This window comes from Aquarana catesbeiana, linkage group LG12 (genome assembly GCF_042186555.1).
Source record: "Aquarana catesbeiana isolate 2022-GZ linkage group LG12, ASM4218655v1, whole genome shotgun sequence".
Classification (NCBI taxonomy): Eukaryota; Metazoa; Chordata; class Amphibia; order Anura; family Ranidae; genus Aquarana; species Aquarana catesbeiana.
Window position 1 is genome coordinate 53427818 of NC_133335.1, and position 17868 is coordinate 53445685.

Genomic DNA, 17868 nt, shown 5'->3' on the forward strand with positions numbered 1-17868 from the left:
TCCCCATGCACATTTACTGCAGCAGGGCGGCCGCTCTGTGCAGAATCACGTACAAGTACGTGATTCTGCCCTTCCGGGTCTGGGGCGTGCAGGCGCGCCACCGGCGACCTGCTCCAACTGTTATTGGACTCAGCGGGAGCCAATCAGTGGGTCCGGTGGATGCGATGTCTGCCGGGACCCGCTGATCGTTCGAGGCAGAATGGCAATCTGCCTATGTAAACAAAGCAGATCGTTCTGTGACAAGGGAAGGCAGTGGTCTTGTGTTTCTGCTAATCAAAAACACAGATCTCTGCCTTCCCACAGTACAAGCAAGCACTCCCTAGGAACACAATTTAACCCTTTGATCACCCCTGATGTTAACCTCTTCCCAGCCAGTGTCATTAGTACAGTGACAGTGCATATTTTTTTAGCACTGAGCACTGTATTAGTGTTACTGGTCCCCAAAAAGTGTCAAAAGTGTCTGTTAGGTGTTTGATTTATCCACCGCAATGTCGCAGTCCTGCTATAAGTCCTTGATCGCCGCTATTACTAGTAAAAATAAATAAATAAATAAAAATTCTAAAAATATATCCCATAGTTTGTAGAAGTTATAACTTTTGTGCAAACCAATCAATATATGCTTATTGGGATTTTTTTATGTACCGTATATACTCGAGTATAAGTGGAGTTTTTCAGCACATTTTTTTGTGCTGAAAGTGCCCCCCTCGACTTATAATCGAGTCAAGCACTTTTCTGCAGCAAAAAATTTCATTTTCCGAACCGATTTTGGGGCCCCAAACTGGTTCAGAAAATGTCATTCTCTGCTACAGAAAAGTGCTTGACATTTTCTGAACCGATTTTTGGGGCCCTGTATCTCGGGGCCCCCTTGGTGCTAGAAACCCCAGCTTTGGATATTTTATGGTTCTAGTTCCTCTGGGTTTGCACACCAAATTTGGGGTTCTTAGCACTAAGTGGTCCCAAGATACGGGGCCCCAAATTCGGTCAACTGTATCCATCTGCAGCAATGTCATTTTGGGACCATTTGGGTTCAGAGACCCCAAATTTTGGCTGCAGCTAGGGGGCATCTAGGAACCCTTAACTACCGAGTTTGAAGTTCGGGGGACCTATGGCTGCAAATGGGCACAGTGAGGCATGCAAATGGGCACAGTGAGTCTGCAAATGGGCATTGTTGACCCTCTTTTTCCACTTACAGTAGCTGTGCATTTCTCGCCCTCGTCTTATACTCGGGTCAATAAGTTTTTCCCATTTTTTTGTGGTAAATTAGGGCCTCGACTTATACTCGGAACGACTTATACTCGAGTATATACGGTATATGTAGCGGAATACATACTGGCCAAAATGTAGAAATTTGATTTTTTATTTTTATTTTATTGGATATGGTTTATAGCAGAATTTTAAAAATTTAGAATTTTTTTTTTCAAAATTGTCGGTCTTTTGTTATTTTATAGCACAAAAAAAAAAAAAAACGCAGAGGTGATCAAATACCACCAAATGAAAGCTTTATTTATGGGAAAAAAGGACACACATTTTATTTGGGTACAGCGTTGCATGACCGCGCAATTGTCAGTTAAAGTAATGCAGTGCCGCATTGCAAAAAATGTCCTGGTCACGAAGGGGGGATAAATCTTTTAGGGGTCAAGTGGCCATGCATTCTTTTATCATGAAAAATTATATCTGGTGATAGGTCCACTTGAAAATGCGAGAATATGCGCATTTACTATACAACCCATCCTCGTGTTTTTATGCAGGAACTGTCTGCCAGGAATCTGACATTAGCACCTTGTGCGAGTGCTCGTAGGCATTGCATGTTCTCCCTGTGCTTGCATGGGTTCCCCTTCGTCTCCCACACTCCAAAGACATGCTGGTAGGTTAATTGGCTCCTGTCTAAATTGGCCCTAGTATATGTACAAATTGGCTATGCACATGTGTTATCCCATTCTACATGCCGGCCTCAGACCTGAGCTATTGGGAAGGGTTAAGGAAAGATCTGGCGACCTACCTCGTAAAAATGTTCCAATTAAATTCTATGGAAAAAAAGTCTTTCAAGCGTATCAGACATGGTACCAGGAGAACTGGCCCAGTTCTCGAAGATATTCAAATACAACTAAAAGGATACATAGCTGTAGGCATCTTTAGATGTAGACCTACATGGTGGAATTTCTCAGAATAAGATCAGCTCTAGACATTGCCAGTCGGTATACCTTAATGAACTCCATAGCCGGTTCCCACTGGTAGAAGTATTCATTTGGAGGTGTGCAGATGATTAGACATGACAGCTGCTTAACAGGTGTTTTCTATCAGCAGCACACATTGCGGGGCGGCCTGTGAAGTTTACATACCTCCGGGCACTCCTTGCCACGGGCCTGTCACTAGTAATTCTTTACTGACGCAGCGTGGGTCTCTGACAAATCCTTTGAAATCCGTCCTGTAAGCCCTAGAAAAGCCTATCTACAATGTGCAGTACGGGAAGAGAAAATTGAATTTTTGATGATAGCGTGAATGTAGAGGAACAACTTCAGACCCTCCAAAACGACCCACTCCGGTAGGCACAAAGCACTCCTCTCCTGATCATCGCATTTTACATTACATTCACCCGGGCTTAGTTCAGGAAGGGTTTTCTTAAATGTCAAGGTGATTGGAATATGAAATTCAGAGAGATGTTTAACCACTTAAGGACCGAGCCTCTTTCTTTTTGAGATTTGTTGTTTACAAGTTAAAAACAGTTTTTTTTTGCTAGAAAATTACTTAGAAGCCCCAAACATTATACATTTTGACACCCTAGAGAATAAAATGGCGGTCGTTGCAATACTTTCTGTCACATCGTATTTGCGCAGTGGTCTTACAAACGCACTTTTTTTTGGAAAAAATACAGTTTTTTGAATTAAAAAATAAGACAACAATAAAGTTAGCCCAATTTTTTTTATACTGTGAAAGATAATGTTACGCTGAGTAAATTGATACCCAACATGTCACGCTTAAAAATTGCGCCTGCTCGTGGAATGGTGACAAACTTTTACCCTTAAAAATCTCCATAGGCGACGTTTAAAAAATTCTACAGGTTGCATGTTTTGAGTTACAGAGGAGGTCTAGAGCTAGAATTATTGCTCTCGCTCTACCGATCGTGGCGATACCTCACATGTGTGGTTTGAACACTGTTTACATATGCAGGCGCTACTCACGAATGCGTTCGCTACACTTACCTGCCTGTAGGTGGGATGCAGCACGGTGCGGCAGCAATAATACACACAATAATGCACACAGTCTAAGTGCAATGAAGGAACCTCGTATTGAAATAGCACAACGACAGTTCACAATATACCCAGTGGGAAGGCAACCCAACTGGGAACACTCACAGGTCCAACAGCGTGTAGAGAGCAGGTTTTACCTGCATCGAAGAATGTGGCCTGGCCTTCTCATCACCAAGCGGGGAGGTGTCCAGAGAAGTTGTGAGCCCTACACTTTCCCTCCTCATCAGGAACCTTTCCCTGCCACTAGTTCTGTCTAACACGGGGGGGGGGTACCTGTCCCTACTCTGCTCACTTCGCAAAATGCCAAGCCTGGGAACCAGGCCTTAAATAGGCTCTGCCTGCCCCAAGATGACCGCCAGAGTCCAATTGGATAGTTCCCCCAGTGACCCAGGAAACCATAGAGGAACCATGTTACTATACTGTGGACTTCCTCTGCAATTGCAGTGCCGCTGCGGATAAGCACCACCTGCAGTGGAGAAACTAGACTGTACCTGCCTACATGCCTGTTAGCAATCCTCTGTAAAATTTACACTGAGCTGCACATGCGTAGCTCAGTCGACCTTCCAGCACAGTGCCTGTGTGCCGGGATTACTGGTGCTCCTGTGCATGTGTGGGAGTGACATTATTCTGCAGCAGCCATTCAAGAAGGCCAAATACCAGTCCGGAAGAAACTGTGGAGAAGAAGCCAGTGCCGGCAAGGGACCTCGCAGACATCAGGCCATTGGAACAGAGGTAAGTATTTTTGACTTTAGTTTTGCTTCAATACTCTCATTGGGTGGGATAAACTGTCGGATCATGTGACCACTGGCTCTTAATCTTTACTAGAGACAATGACAGCTAAATCACTGTGCTAGGTGCAGACAGTGAACGCACTTTCAACACAGAAACCTCATATATGCGGTATGCGGGCTTTAAAGCCTACCCTCTTTTCCACGGCACATATGTGCTACATAGATGGCAAAGGGTCTTAAAAACTGCTAAAAGTACTTAAAAAACTGAGGGTTTAATATCACTTTAAGAGTAGAGTGCTTTTTACCCACTGAAGTGGCTGAAGTGGGTCATGTTGGAGGGTTGTCAACTTTATCTGTTACTATACTAAGTTGCTGCATGTCAACTAAAAATTGAAATCAAACTTGCAGTAGAATTGTCCTCTTTGTAATGCAGGGAGAAGGAAGGGCAGAAAGGGCAAGTCCTTTGGGGGGATAACAGAGGGGAAAGGGTGTATGGTAGATATTCACGTGTAGGCTACATTTTTCAAGCTGATTGTTACTGTTCTTTGGAAATAAGGATAGCGCCATTGTTTGTTCAGTACATAAATCAGTACTCTTGGGTGATACAAGAGTACATATTTATGCACCCATTATCTAAATGTGCATGTACAACCCATCTTTCATCTTTGTGGTCAGCATTATACTCATGGACATCTGAGATGCATGTTGAACACTTACGTAGATAATGCAGGATGATGATCCATAAGGGATCCATATTTATACAGCAGATCAAACAGCCCTTTAAAGCGACCCTTCCAGGTTAAAAAAAAATGCCCTTCTAATAGATGAGGTATTATACTCACCTCTCCGATGCCTCCGTTAGACCCTTCAACATTCATCGCTTAGAGGAGTGGTTCCATCCTCTAACCCCTATGCCTAAAGAATGTGTCCATTTTGTTTTAATGTTCTATGTTTTAATGTTTATGAATCATCATCTGAAGCCTTTGGTAACATCCCTTGTGCTGGCAGCCTACTGGAGACCTGTACCACTGATCAACTGGTCAGGCATGCCTCCTGCACAATACTCCAATCAACATTGTTCGTACTCCCTCAAGCTCCCTTTTTGTAGCCTGACTGCAATGCAGTAATTAGGATTAAGGGTTCAAATAGGCTTTAATTACAATCTATAATTAAAAGCTTTCGTTTATTTTCAAAAATGGCCATTAAAAAAAACCAATGGACGTTTTTACCTTTTCCTAAGTGATGAAAATGAATCTATAAGCTGTTCAGGATTTATTGCCTTAAAAGATTTTGTGTCTCTACGCCAACCTCCTCCTCTAGAACAAGCGAACTGGTAAAAAAACACTTGCAAGACTGAACAGTGTAAAATTAACTGCACCGTGAACCTGGAGCATTTTCCTGTGGTTCAAATCAATGACTTCCTGTCATGAAGAGGTTAAAGGATTGTGCCATAGACAAGTGTGATGGCACAATGCTTTAACCCCTTCATGGCGGGAGGTCATTGATGCCCAGGTGCATGCCATCAAGCATGTCTATGCCACAAAGCTTTAGCCCTTTGCTGGCCAGAAATCATTGCTGCCTGGAGGCATGTCATCACGTATGCCTACGACACAATGCTTTAACGTCTTCACAATGGGGGTTAAAACATTGTGCCATAGACATGCGTGATGGCACAATGCTTTAATCCCTTCACAATGGGAGGTCTTTAATGCCAAGGTGCATGCCATTATGCCAGTATGTCTATGCCACAATGCTTTAGTCCTTTCTTGACCAGAGGTCTTTGATACCTGGAGGCATGCCATCCATACTTACGACCCAATGCTTTAACTCACTCACAACGGGTGTTAAAGCACTGTGGCATAGTCATGCGTGATTGTATGCATCTGAGCATCAATTACTTCTTATCATGAAGCGATTAAAGCATTGTGCCTCAGGCATGCATTATGGCACATAAGTTTGATCCCTTTGCGAAGGGAAGTCATTGATGCCCAGGTGCATGCTATCAAGCATGTCTATGCCACAATGCTTTATCCCCTTCTTGACCAGAGGTCATTGATGCCTGGATAAGAGGGGCTGAAGTATTGTATCATAGAAGTGTGTGATGACATGCATCCAGGTATCAATGACCTCAGGTTGTGAAGGGGCGGTGTAGACATGCATGATGGCTTGGGCCAAGCGTGTAACAACAGTCATCACACAGGAAAATCCATTCATCCCTTGAAATTAGGTGAGCCAGGGGGTCTCTACACATATAAGAGGTGGCCCAAAGGCACATATTCACCTCTCAGTCCAAATATTACGGCCTGGATTAGGCAAAATCATCCCTATGGTGTAGCTTTAGGCCATAACCTCAGATCAGTTGAGGAATACAAAAGGTGAAGCAGATGAGTTTGTTCAACGTCTAAGCAATCCAGCATTTAGACACTGACAAGACGCCCAAATAGATTCCTGTCAAGCAAGTGCTGGAAAACTGACATGTCAAACACACCTCTGTATAAACAACATTCATCCCTCAATCTAGATGGAAATTTTATTGAAATCCCCAGCAGGATTTGGATCCAGCTGATTTCTGAGCTTCTCCAGATCATCTTCAAGGAGGAACTGTGTACTTAACGTTTATAGTTTAATACTATTCATTTCACTGGCATTAAAAGTAATTTGCCTCGTTAACTTCTCCCATTAAACTCTTCAGTTTAATAGCCAGCTTGTGAGTCATGTAAGCGAAGCTCTTGGACTGATTTCTATAGCGAGAAGGTTCTTCTGGTCTCTGTCTTTTTGCCATAACTGTTAATGAGAGGGGTGGTGGCTGGAAACAATGGAGAATCTGATAGTCAATGTAGCGTACAATGGAGATCAAGGCTGCATGTATTATGGATGGCAATCTGAAAGTGTTACGTTCGGAGACACATGTTGTCTTTAAAGTTACCATGTTACTAGGCAGGTCTGATGAGTACCCTTAGGGCACATTGTGGTTTGTGCTAGTCTACAAAGGCTAAGTGGTGAGCTTAATGACTACTGTACAAGAGAGCTGGTAACTCATTGCTATCTAATTAGACCAGAAATTGGACAATGCTTCCTGACCATAGAATGGATTGACATATTAGACATATTAGATTGCAGAAGAGGGGGAGGGGAGATAATGTTCTTTGACGGATGGACCAGCACTCCCAGTTTATGACAGTGAAATTACGGTCCTTTGTTGGTCCAGGAAACATGAATACATTGTTGAAACATTTAGTGCTCATTGCTCAAGGAAAAGGTGGGGTAAATAACAGCAAGCAGATGTTGCATTTAATTAGAAACCTAAGTTTCTGGTAAAATATTTACAATTTTTAGCCCAGCAATAGTTAAAATAATTTAAAAATGTGTTTTCTTTGCTGCAATATTCACCTTTAATCTGGTGCTGTCTTCACTTCTGGCCATTGTCAATAAACCCACTTGCTGTGAACCAAGGCTGCCATGGACACAACACCTAGGGGTGCGTCAACACGCTGGATTGGGCTCATAGTACTGAATTGGCTGAATGGCTCATTATGTGAACGCCATTAAGTGCAGAAAGAAGAATCCGCCATTGGACTAGAAAAGAAAGGACCCATGATGTCAACAGACTCTTGGAAAAATGGTATGTATAAAGGTTCAAGGTTAATGTAAAATAAAACAAAAACATGTATATGACTTTTTCTAGCATTATTTGAACTGGTCCATTGACATCAAAGGAGGGTCTTCTAGCAGCGAGGAGGGAGGGGGGAGGTGGATATTCTTCCAGTGGTACTCACATAATAACATGTGAGCTCAGTCCTGGAGTACTGTAAGCCAAGTTTGTATGACAGCGCCCCCTGGGGTGTAAATGACAGATTGGGTTCATAGGAAATGGGCAGAATGACAACGTGCTATTCACTGGACCGAGCAAGATGTTGGGGACAGTTTTGGAGGAGCCAATGCAGTAGAGAGTAGTGGTAGTAGGCCACAACTGAAGACAGCACTTGCAGAGGGGGGTTGAATGCAGCCTGGCTGGTCCAACCCAAAAGGGAGCTTGGTGAAGGGCAAATATAGGCCCTGAGCTAACCCTACTCCTCCTGGAACCTGTCCCTATTGCTAGTGCTGTCCCTGACCGACGGGAATGCTCTCCCAACAATAGTCACTTTGACAAAGTTCACCAAAACCTAGGGGCAGGTACTTAAAAAGACTCTGCATGACCCAAGATGGCCACCAGGGTCACCTGGATGCAGCGTACTCAAGCGGAACGCTGCTGCTGGGGACCAAGAGAACTATAGTATGGACGAGCACCACCTGCCATGGAGACACTAGACTGCACTTGCCTACACACTTGTTTTAGGAGTAAAATGAATGCTGCCATTGTTGACCTCTTCTTTTGAAAATACTAGTTACCTTTTATGTTGACTTTTCATGCATTAGTCACTAACCCAGATGTATGCACAGATGATGAATTTTTAATGTCTAAATTCAAGGACAGTAAATTATAAACGTTTCCAGCTAAGGACCAGATGTGTTGCATTTGCAGAAGGAGCTCACCAATGGTAACCTCTGTGGTTCTTTTGATACAGTTGTACTATAAAAAAAAAAAGATGATTGATAAGAGTTGGCTTGTGTATCTGCTACCATCGGTCCTTCACTGGTTCCTCCTGCCAAATATTGGTTCCTCCCCCGTGTTCTGTATTGGCATTGAAGTTGGAAGGAGAAACCAATGAGCACAGCATGTAACCAGAAAACTGACACTTTCAGAAGTATCAGTTTACAAACAGTCATCTTAGAAAGATTTCTCTTAAACAGAGGAGTGTTTGGTAGCATGGGAGGCTGGAGAGGTAAGTATTTACTATCATCTTCAAAGCTTTTTGACCAACTTCATTGTTCCAACAGGGTCCTATTAACTCTGAGTTTACTGATCTTTACAAAGGCTTCAGCCTTGTGCTTTTATGTGGTCACCAAATTCTCAGTAAATCCCATTATCCCGATAATTCACAGCAGAGGGTACACAAGTTATTATATAATTGTCATAGAGCAGCATAAGAGGTAGAAAGAGAAGTGTGATCAGGGTACCAAATAGATCCAGATTGCATCCTTTTCCTTCAGGCCTCACTTCAAAGTGAGTTCAGACACAGAACGGGCGTCTGAACAGACTCCAAGACCTAGTCTCCTCTGTTACGAGTCAGGAGGCCGGCCGCTGTGTAATTGGCACATGCGCAACAGTCCATAAAAGTCATTTGTACCCCCTCTCTTTTCCTGATATAGCCACCTCCTAACACATCAAAGCATAGACAGGGCCTCGGGGTCGTATCTAAACTCCGCTTACGTACGCTCATTGATTTTAGGTCTTGTTTCAGGTCACCTTTGTTTTGATTTAAGGGCTGCAGAAGTCTGGAAAGTGATCTGATGTGGAGGTCCCATAGAGGATAGGTAAGGGGCATGCCCCAGAAGGGTCCAGAACTTTGTAGGTTCCACATGTCGGTCCTCTATATAAGAAGTAAACTGCAGGGAAATGCATAGACGCACTTATTCGTTTACTTGAATAATTTCATACAAACGTCAATAAATAATTATTCAACTCCATAAAATCTGTATTTACACCGAGATGCACCAAGTGGATGGGCAGGTGGTGGAGGAAACAGGACGGAAAGTAAAGGAAAATCGCAGAGAGCAAAAAAAAACGGACGGGACTTCATTTGTTCCTCTAAACAAATCAAATCTGATTAGAGATTTTATTTGCATTACTAACATTATCCCATATTAACTGTAATTTCCATGTACTGTCTAATAGATTCCGCCTCTCATTTAATCTCTTGTTGTCTCATCTGCCTCATTATGAAATGCTTATCACAGGCCGCCTATGACAGGGAACATTATCTCCCTCCCCAAGGTTACCGTCAAGGGCACAGCACGAGGTGGGGAAGATGCCATTGATTTTGAAGTAACGAGGTTTATATTATAGCAGATGGAATCCAGATTTTGATTTGAAGGACATGAAGTGAGGGCCCCCTCGAGGGGGGGCAGAGACGTGCCCAAGTCTGGGGCGCAGCTGTCGGCTTAACCCCTTTAATGCAGAGGAGCCGCAATATTACATTTTATTGGAAGCAGAAATAAAACAATTACTAGAGTTATCCGGAGCAGGCAAATGAAAGAGGGGATATTAAGAGCAGACAAAGACTCACGTCTCATGTCAATGGGTTTTTGAACTGGCAGGGCACAGAAACACAATGTACTGAAGCTCAATAAACCCCTAACAGTGACTTTGTACAGAGATCTTAGTTGTGGTGGAAAAAGTCTATTATTATTATTATTATTATTACTATACTGGATTTATATAGCGCCAACAGTTTACGCAGCTCTTTACAATATAAAAGGGAGACAATACAGTTACAATACAATAAAATACAAGAAGATTAGGAGGGCCCTGCTCAGAAGAGCTTACAATCTAATAGGGTGGGGCAGGTGGTACAAAAGGTTGTGACTGTGGGGAATGAGCTGATGGAAGTGGTAAAAGATTAGTTGGAGACGTGATAGGCTGACGAGTATTCAGGAATCGCCTTAAGGTAGCAAGAGTAGGGGATAGCCGGACAGGTGGAGGTAGCGAGTTCCAGAGGATGGGAGAGGCTCTGGAGAAATCCTGGAGACCAGCATGAGAGGAGGAGATGTGAGAGCTTGAGAGTAGGAGGTCTTGAGAAGAGCGGAGAGGACGATTTGAGTGATATTTGGAGACAAGATTGGTGATGTAGCTCGGGGCAGAGTTGTGAATGGCTTTGTATGTTGTGGTTAGTGTTTTGAATTTGATTCGCTGGGTGATTGGGAGCCAGTGTAGGGAATGGAGGAGAGGGTTGGCAGACGGTTGGTAAGGTGTATAAGTCTGGCAGCAGCATTCATGATAGACTGAAGAGGGGATAGCCTATGGAGAGGCAGGCCAATGAGAAGGGAGTTGCGATAATCAGGTAGCTATTGCAATATATGCAGATCTCTGACCTTGGACCATGTTTTAAAAAGGGTTTTCATCCTCATTTGGTAAATTCCCTAGTATTTTTTTTCACAGCTTTGATAGAATCATGTATATATACTTTTCTTTTGTTAAATACCTTTTTTGATCTTCCCTCCCAGTACCTCTGTATTTCTCACCTAGGCGAGAATGACGTCTTTGCCCATTACCCATAGATTTCTATGATATGGACATAGGTATCTCGGGAATCTTCAGGTGACTCTATGTGTTCTAGCCAGAGAATCATGTTATTTACATGTTGCCAATGCAATGGCGAAATGTAACCAATATGGTTTCACTGCTACAGCACTGGATGCACATCCACAGGCAAAGCTCTCAGAGAGTCCACCAATTCTGTGCATGCACACCCATTGATCTAGTACAAACTGCAGCCCAGGGGTCAGATGTGGCCTGTGGCTTGCCTTTATCTGGTACTTGGGGCACTATTCCACCAACTGACACCATTGATGGAGCACTGTTGGGGCACAATTCTTCCATTGCCATCAACGATGGGGCACTAAATTCAAAAGAATAATGGGGGATTGTTTATGCCCCCTGATGCCAGGGCATTTTCTGCTCCCACTGATCACAGTCTGGTCCCCCTAAAGTCTGAGGAACAGTAAACTGGCCCTTTGCTTAGAAAGTTTGGAGACCTCTGGTCTAGTCAGCTGATCATATTGTATACATGTTCCCATGATATCAACTATACAATTCCCCGGTTGGACCTATCATGGAGTGCTGACTATGGCAATCCTTTTCACCTTCCTTCAGCCATTCATAGAAGATCTACTATATCTTTCAAGAATTAAAGGCCCTGTAAGAATGGAGGAGGCAGGCCTATAGTTCATCTGCTGGTTCTCCATTCACAGAGCGCTATAATTGCTGGAAGCAATGATACAGCTTCTATGAATGGAGGAGGGGGCCGAAAAAGACGGTCATAGAAGGCACTCTTGATGTGTGCCTTTGACAAGTCCACAGCTTGTATTAACCCTCGCAACACTGTAAGATTACAAATGTGAGGGTATGGGGGGTGGGGGGCAGAGGACTGAAGTCTAAAGCTGGCCACGGATCGAATATTGACCAGTTCAGCAGGAACTTGCTGAGATTTGAACAATGTATGGCTGAATGTACCCAAGGTGATCAATCGATCAACTTGGATACAGCCAGCCTGCCGGATTTCACATGTGTTTATTGCTAGCAACTGTTATAGCCGCTAGCAATAATCACCTGTATTCTCCCGGTGGAGACAGCTTCCTTCGCCAGGAGAACACAATGGCTCTGCGAGAGGGATTCCCCCATTAACACAGTAAACCAGTGGTTGCAGGAAAGAAGTTTGCTCCATCAATGGCTGGCCTAAGAGAGCAGCCACCAACACAAGGGACACTTCTCATTAAATGTAAGTATTGTCCCTTGTGCTAATAAAAATATCTAAACTTAGGCGCCATACACACTATTAGATTTTCTGCAGATTTGTGTCTTCAGATTTACCAAAACCATATAATATGAGGTCAAACCTTAATGCCGCGTACACACGAGCGGACTTTTCGACCGGACTGGTCCGACGGACCGAGTCCGGCGGACAATCCGATCGTGTGTGGGCTTCACCGGACCTTCAGCAATCTTTTCCAGTCCATGCTTCAAATCTTTCCGATGGACTCGAGTCCGGTCGAAAAATCCGCTCATCTGTATGCTAGTCCGATGGACTAAAACCGACGCTAGGGCAGCTATTGGCTACTGACTATCAACTTCCTTATTTTAGTCCGGTCGTACGTCATCACGTACGAATCCGTCAGACTTTGGTGTGACTGTGTGTAGGCAAGTCCGTTCGTTCAAAAGTCCGTCAGAAGTCCATCAAAAGTTTGTTGAAAGTCCGTTGGACCTGTCCGGTCGAAAAGTCCGCCCGTGTGTACGCGGCATAAGAGTTTCAATTTGTATACAATCAGGCAGGCCCTTGCACTACATGGTTTTGGTAAATCTGAAGACAAAAATCTGCAGAGAACATAGTGACTGAAGCTGGGTAATTATTTTATTACGCTTTTGGGGTGGAGTTATCGTATTTTTAGCACCCCCTTGTGTGCATAGTTGGAATTGTCAGGCAAATTTAGTTGGACTCCACTTTAATCTGTAAAGTCAGTTCAGTTGGGGTCAAGTAGAGTTCAGTGTAGGTCAAGTAGGTTCAGAAAACCTAGGAGGTCATTGTTCTGGCTGTGCTGTATGGTAGGGATGTTTAAATCTAAGTAAATGTAAATCTAAGGACTAGACACATTTTTTTGCAGGTAAAACAGCTCTCGTAAGTATTTTAATGTGTTTTGTGCCATTTGCCTGGAGTTCAGCAGGTAAAATATCTGAACTGTTGAAGGTATGGTTCGACCTCAGAGGCTTGATGGAACCCACATTACACTCAAGTGGGGATCTGGAATTCATCGTTCTAATGCTTGCAACATCTGACCATACAGCTTAGCCGAACTAGCTGGCAGGAGAAATGTAATGTCATGTACTTTAGCAGAAGAAAGGCAAGGTTCTGGTTCTAAAAACTCATGTGTATTACTTCCTCTTTGTAACCTATAAATAATGACTAGTTTATTAAGAACCCACATTTTTTCTTACTGCTTCCAAATGGCAATTGCTAGAAAGGTTAAGCACAGAGGTCATTTGACTGTACCAGAGCATGTCTGTTCCATATGTCTATAGATTGTAGGAAAGGAAAACACTTCTGCTCTGCCTATAGCAGTCAATCAAATTGCGGCTGCAATTTTGCTAATGGAAGATGAGAAGACAGGTAACATTTGATTGCTAATGGTGATAAATTGATCTTATACTGAAAAAGTAAAATGAGACATTGAAAATTTTGGGGGCACAGCAATAAAAACCTGACAGGGGTTCTTATCCCTATCCACTTCATTCAAAACTAATGTTTTTCCTTTGATAAAACTTTTTTAAGGGCTATCTTACCCGGGGATTGGCAGAGATCCCTTGAACAATCAGTTTCTCATCTCCATGCCCCCAGCCACTAAGTTCTGGAACTTACTAGAAACTTTCAGATGCCGGGGGTGGGGGGTGGGGGGGACAGAGACTCAGCCTGCAGAGCCTGCCAGCTAAACTAAACTGAACTCTACTTGACCCAAATTGAACTGACTTCACAGATCAAAGTGGAGTCCAACTAAATTTGCCTGACAATCCCAACTATGCACACAAGGGGGTGCTACAAATACGATAACTCCACGCCAAAGGTGTAATAAAATACTTACCCAGCTGCAGTCACTATGTTCTCTGTTGAGTGTGCAAAACAATTATGTGTGTGACCGCGCTTTAAATATTAAGTGTTAAAATGCCTAAAACAAGAAGGTTATATAACTAACACATTGTTTGTGAACTGAGCAGTATAATTTTTTGTAATCACACAATAAATCTAAAATCATAAACAACACGCCAAGTCTCTGATAATTATGCTTATTGAAGCAGCGCTAAGTGTCCGTTGTTGCAAAACACTATATATAGAGTAAATGTTGAAGAGACAGGAAAGTTCAAAAATAAAGTTGTGGTCTGTGGATATGAAGATGTGCGTAGAAATCCTTCCACCAGTGATGATCACCGCGTGAGGGGGTCACCCCCCGTGAGAATGCACTCACCACAATTTTAATAACCACAAGCCTTTAGGTAATGATCTTTGAAAACCTCTCCGTTTCCTTGGTTCAACCACCGGGTGGTGCAATACCCTCTCGGCAAATGTAACATAGGGAGGAAAATAAATGCTATATAGCGTAATATTGCTTATGAAAGTTTATTAAATAATACACAACATTACACTCCCCCCGTTTAAAATCTGCGTACCAGATGCAAAAGTATATTAGAGCATTGAAAAGTGCACTGTGCCTGTTAATTCGACCTCCGGGAGGAACGCCGGGATGCGCGCTGCAAGCAGCTGGTCTTTTTTCGCTTCCTGGTTTCCTTCTGTGGAACGCACACGTCACTTCCGGTAGATTGCGACCCTGACGCGTTTCGTCACTTCCGGACGTCGTCTGAGGGCGCCAAGTATAATTTTTTGAGCAGAATATTTTTGAAAGTGGATATTTTTTTGATACACTGCTACACATGGGTTTTTTATATAACTTTTTTATGTTAGGTATTTTAACACATAGTATTTAATGCACAGTCACACACAAAATTGAAATTGCACCTTTTGCCTAGGATACGAGAAAAATCACTTTCCCCTACTTTATGCTTTGCTCCACCGGCAGCCGGTGCATGCCTCTTTTCCCCGACGCTCTGGCTTTGGGGGTGGGCCCCCACTTCCAATGCAGGACTGATGGTCCTGCTTTGTATGTGACAACCTTACAGCTGTGACCACATGAAGCACCTAAGGTTTCATGGAAGGAGCAGCCTTTGGGAGCAAGAGATAAGATGAGCGAATGTGCTTTTTAACAGTACCCTAGGTAAAAGTGTGCATTTAACCCTTGCAGTGCATGGGAAGCTCCACTGTAGGCGTATTCTTTTACATTTGCCCGAACTTCAGCTTTAATAGTGAGTGGTTGGGCGGTATATCTGGAAGCAGCAGAAATCCCTCATCCTGGTAGATCCGCCACTAAATAGCACCAATCACAATGATAAGAGATTTAATAGGCAGCAGATACTATTCAAAGTAACAATAGAACATTTCCAACACGGATGCAAAGAGCAACCTAAACCCTCTAGAGAATGGCTGTAAACCAAATAAAACGCATTCATCTGAATCATTGCAAATCAGTCCCATTGTATGATGGCTTTTCCATCGGCTATTATGGTAGGAGCTGATGCTAAAATGTCATGTGTCATTTATATACCAATCCCAAAAGGCAGCTATGGCATCTGTAAATCTGCTAATAAGCAGACAATTAGATTGAAGATACTCACTGTCCAGACAGGGTTCACAGACAGTCTGGTTCGCCCCACATTCCTGTACGACACCCTCTCCAGGTCCGCAGGCCCTGCAGCACTCTCCACCTGTGGTGTATTGTTCTGTCGGGCAGTCCTCAGCACCCACCAACAGCTGAAAAGACACATAATTATACAAGTTATAGCTTCAAACAGTTTACACAATTATATGGCATTTATAGTAAGTGGCAACCCATAGGTCAATTTAGTGCAACTCTGGTGGCATTTGTGACTGGGTGAGCTGGTGGTCCTACTGGGTGAACTGAATGGTCTTTCCCTGTTGTTAACCAAAGGCATGCTACATTAAGCGTTAGGGATCAAGAACAACTGAGCATAAGACAATGGGTACCATTGACCAACATGTCTTCCATAAAAAACATACATTACAAAAATATCCCAGAGCTCATCCTAGACAGCCAACAAAAAAATCTTCACTATTTATTGATATATTCCACAGTGCTGCACAGTATAATATAAACTAAATACAAAACTATAACAAACCATATACCTTCATCATCATTGTGAATCTCAAGCCAAAAAGTTCTTCCAAAATCCATTTATATGGTAACACAAATCATATTTTTAAACAATCATGTGCATCCCAAAAAAATAAAAGTCCATCAAATATTAAGGTGCATGTCCATTATTATTTTCCATCCACTTGTCCTGAAAATGCTATGTCCTTTTTGTGAGTGTATGTGCATCACTTCAACTCGAGCAGAACCCATCACCAGTGGCGGCGGGGCGCAGGGACGGCGCCCTCCTAATCCATGCGCCCGGCCCCTAATCTACATGCAGGGTACCGGACACATGGATTTCAATGGGGGTTTTTTTAAGCACATGATTAGAGCCTGAGGCTCTAATTGGCTTCAAAAAAGGGTGGGCTCTGCGCCCTGAGCCCACCCAGTTGTGCGACAATAGCGAATTAATATTCGCTATTATCTTCCTGATTATTATCCCGGCCAATCAGGAAGCAGGTCCTAAGACCCAATTGGCTGAGAGAAGAAGTGATCGTATTGGCCACCGAGGGAAGGAGGAGGCAAGCCGCCGATTGAGACGCAGGGTGAAGCCACCGAGCAGGAAGGAGCCAAAGTTGCCTAGATGGGGTAAGTGCGGGGCTGATGGGGGGACGGACCGACGAGCGAGGGACGGGGGGCTTTTGACACTATGCGAGCGACTGACCGAATGGGGGGGTGGCGATGGGTGTCTTGTTTGATGCCCCTCCCAAAACATACAGCACCAGCTGCCACTGCCCATCACCAGTATGCCAATACTCTCATCTTCTAGTTAGTCCCAATAATCATCAAGTCTAATGCACTTTCTCTTTAAGTCAGGTCTGGTATGCAAGGAATGCTGATCATCTCCATCCTTTGTAATCCCCCAATAAAAGTGTATGGGAAGCTCAAAGAAGGATAATATACAGTGTATAGTGCACTCTCAGTATATATAAAATTATTTTTATTAACCACTCCCAACCATCAACTGCCTCCCATGCCCTTTAAGAGTTCTAAAACGTAGGAGGTGGAGGCAGCATTTGGGTCATGTGACCACTGTGATTGGCTGTCACAGCGGTCACGTGATTGGAAAGCTCCCAATCGCAAGTATGCATCGGACGCTTATCGATCCCTGCTGGTTACTGTGCTGGAAACATGCAGGGAACACGCTCTCAGCGTTGTAAATTGTTTACAATTTACTCTCTGCGTTAAGGTCCACCCACTGAGAGGTCACATATATGCGTACTGTCGGTGCCAAGAAGTTAAACATATTGTCCAAAAATCAAAACTCACCTTTTACAATGCATTATTACTGGTGCATATCAGGATACAAGCGGGTGTATTAAGAATGGCTAACAGAAAATGGCAGCCCGTAGACTTCCAGATTATGGCATGAGGTCACAGACTCCTTTACAATGTTTTTATGGGTTTTTGTTGAATACACATGCAAATATATGTAGAAGCCACATTGCATTATCAAGACCATTCTGTATAGATTGTTC

General features: G+C 43.4%; 1 protein-coding gene across 1 annotated transcript in view; it reads right to left on the reverse strand.

Moving 5' to 3' along the window:
* Positions 1-17868, reverse strand: part of NGFR (nerve growth factor receptor) — a 118643-nt gene that overhangs the window by 60526 nt on the left and 40249 nt on the right. Inside the window, exon 2 of the mRNA XM_073607811.1 lies at positions 15852-15987. Within this exon, the coding sequence (XP_073463912.1) occupies positions 15852-15987 (136 nt within the window). The remainder of the gene's footprint in view (positions 1-15851; positions 15988-17868) is intronic.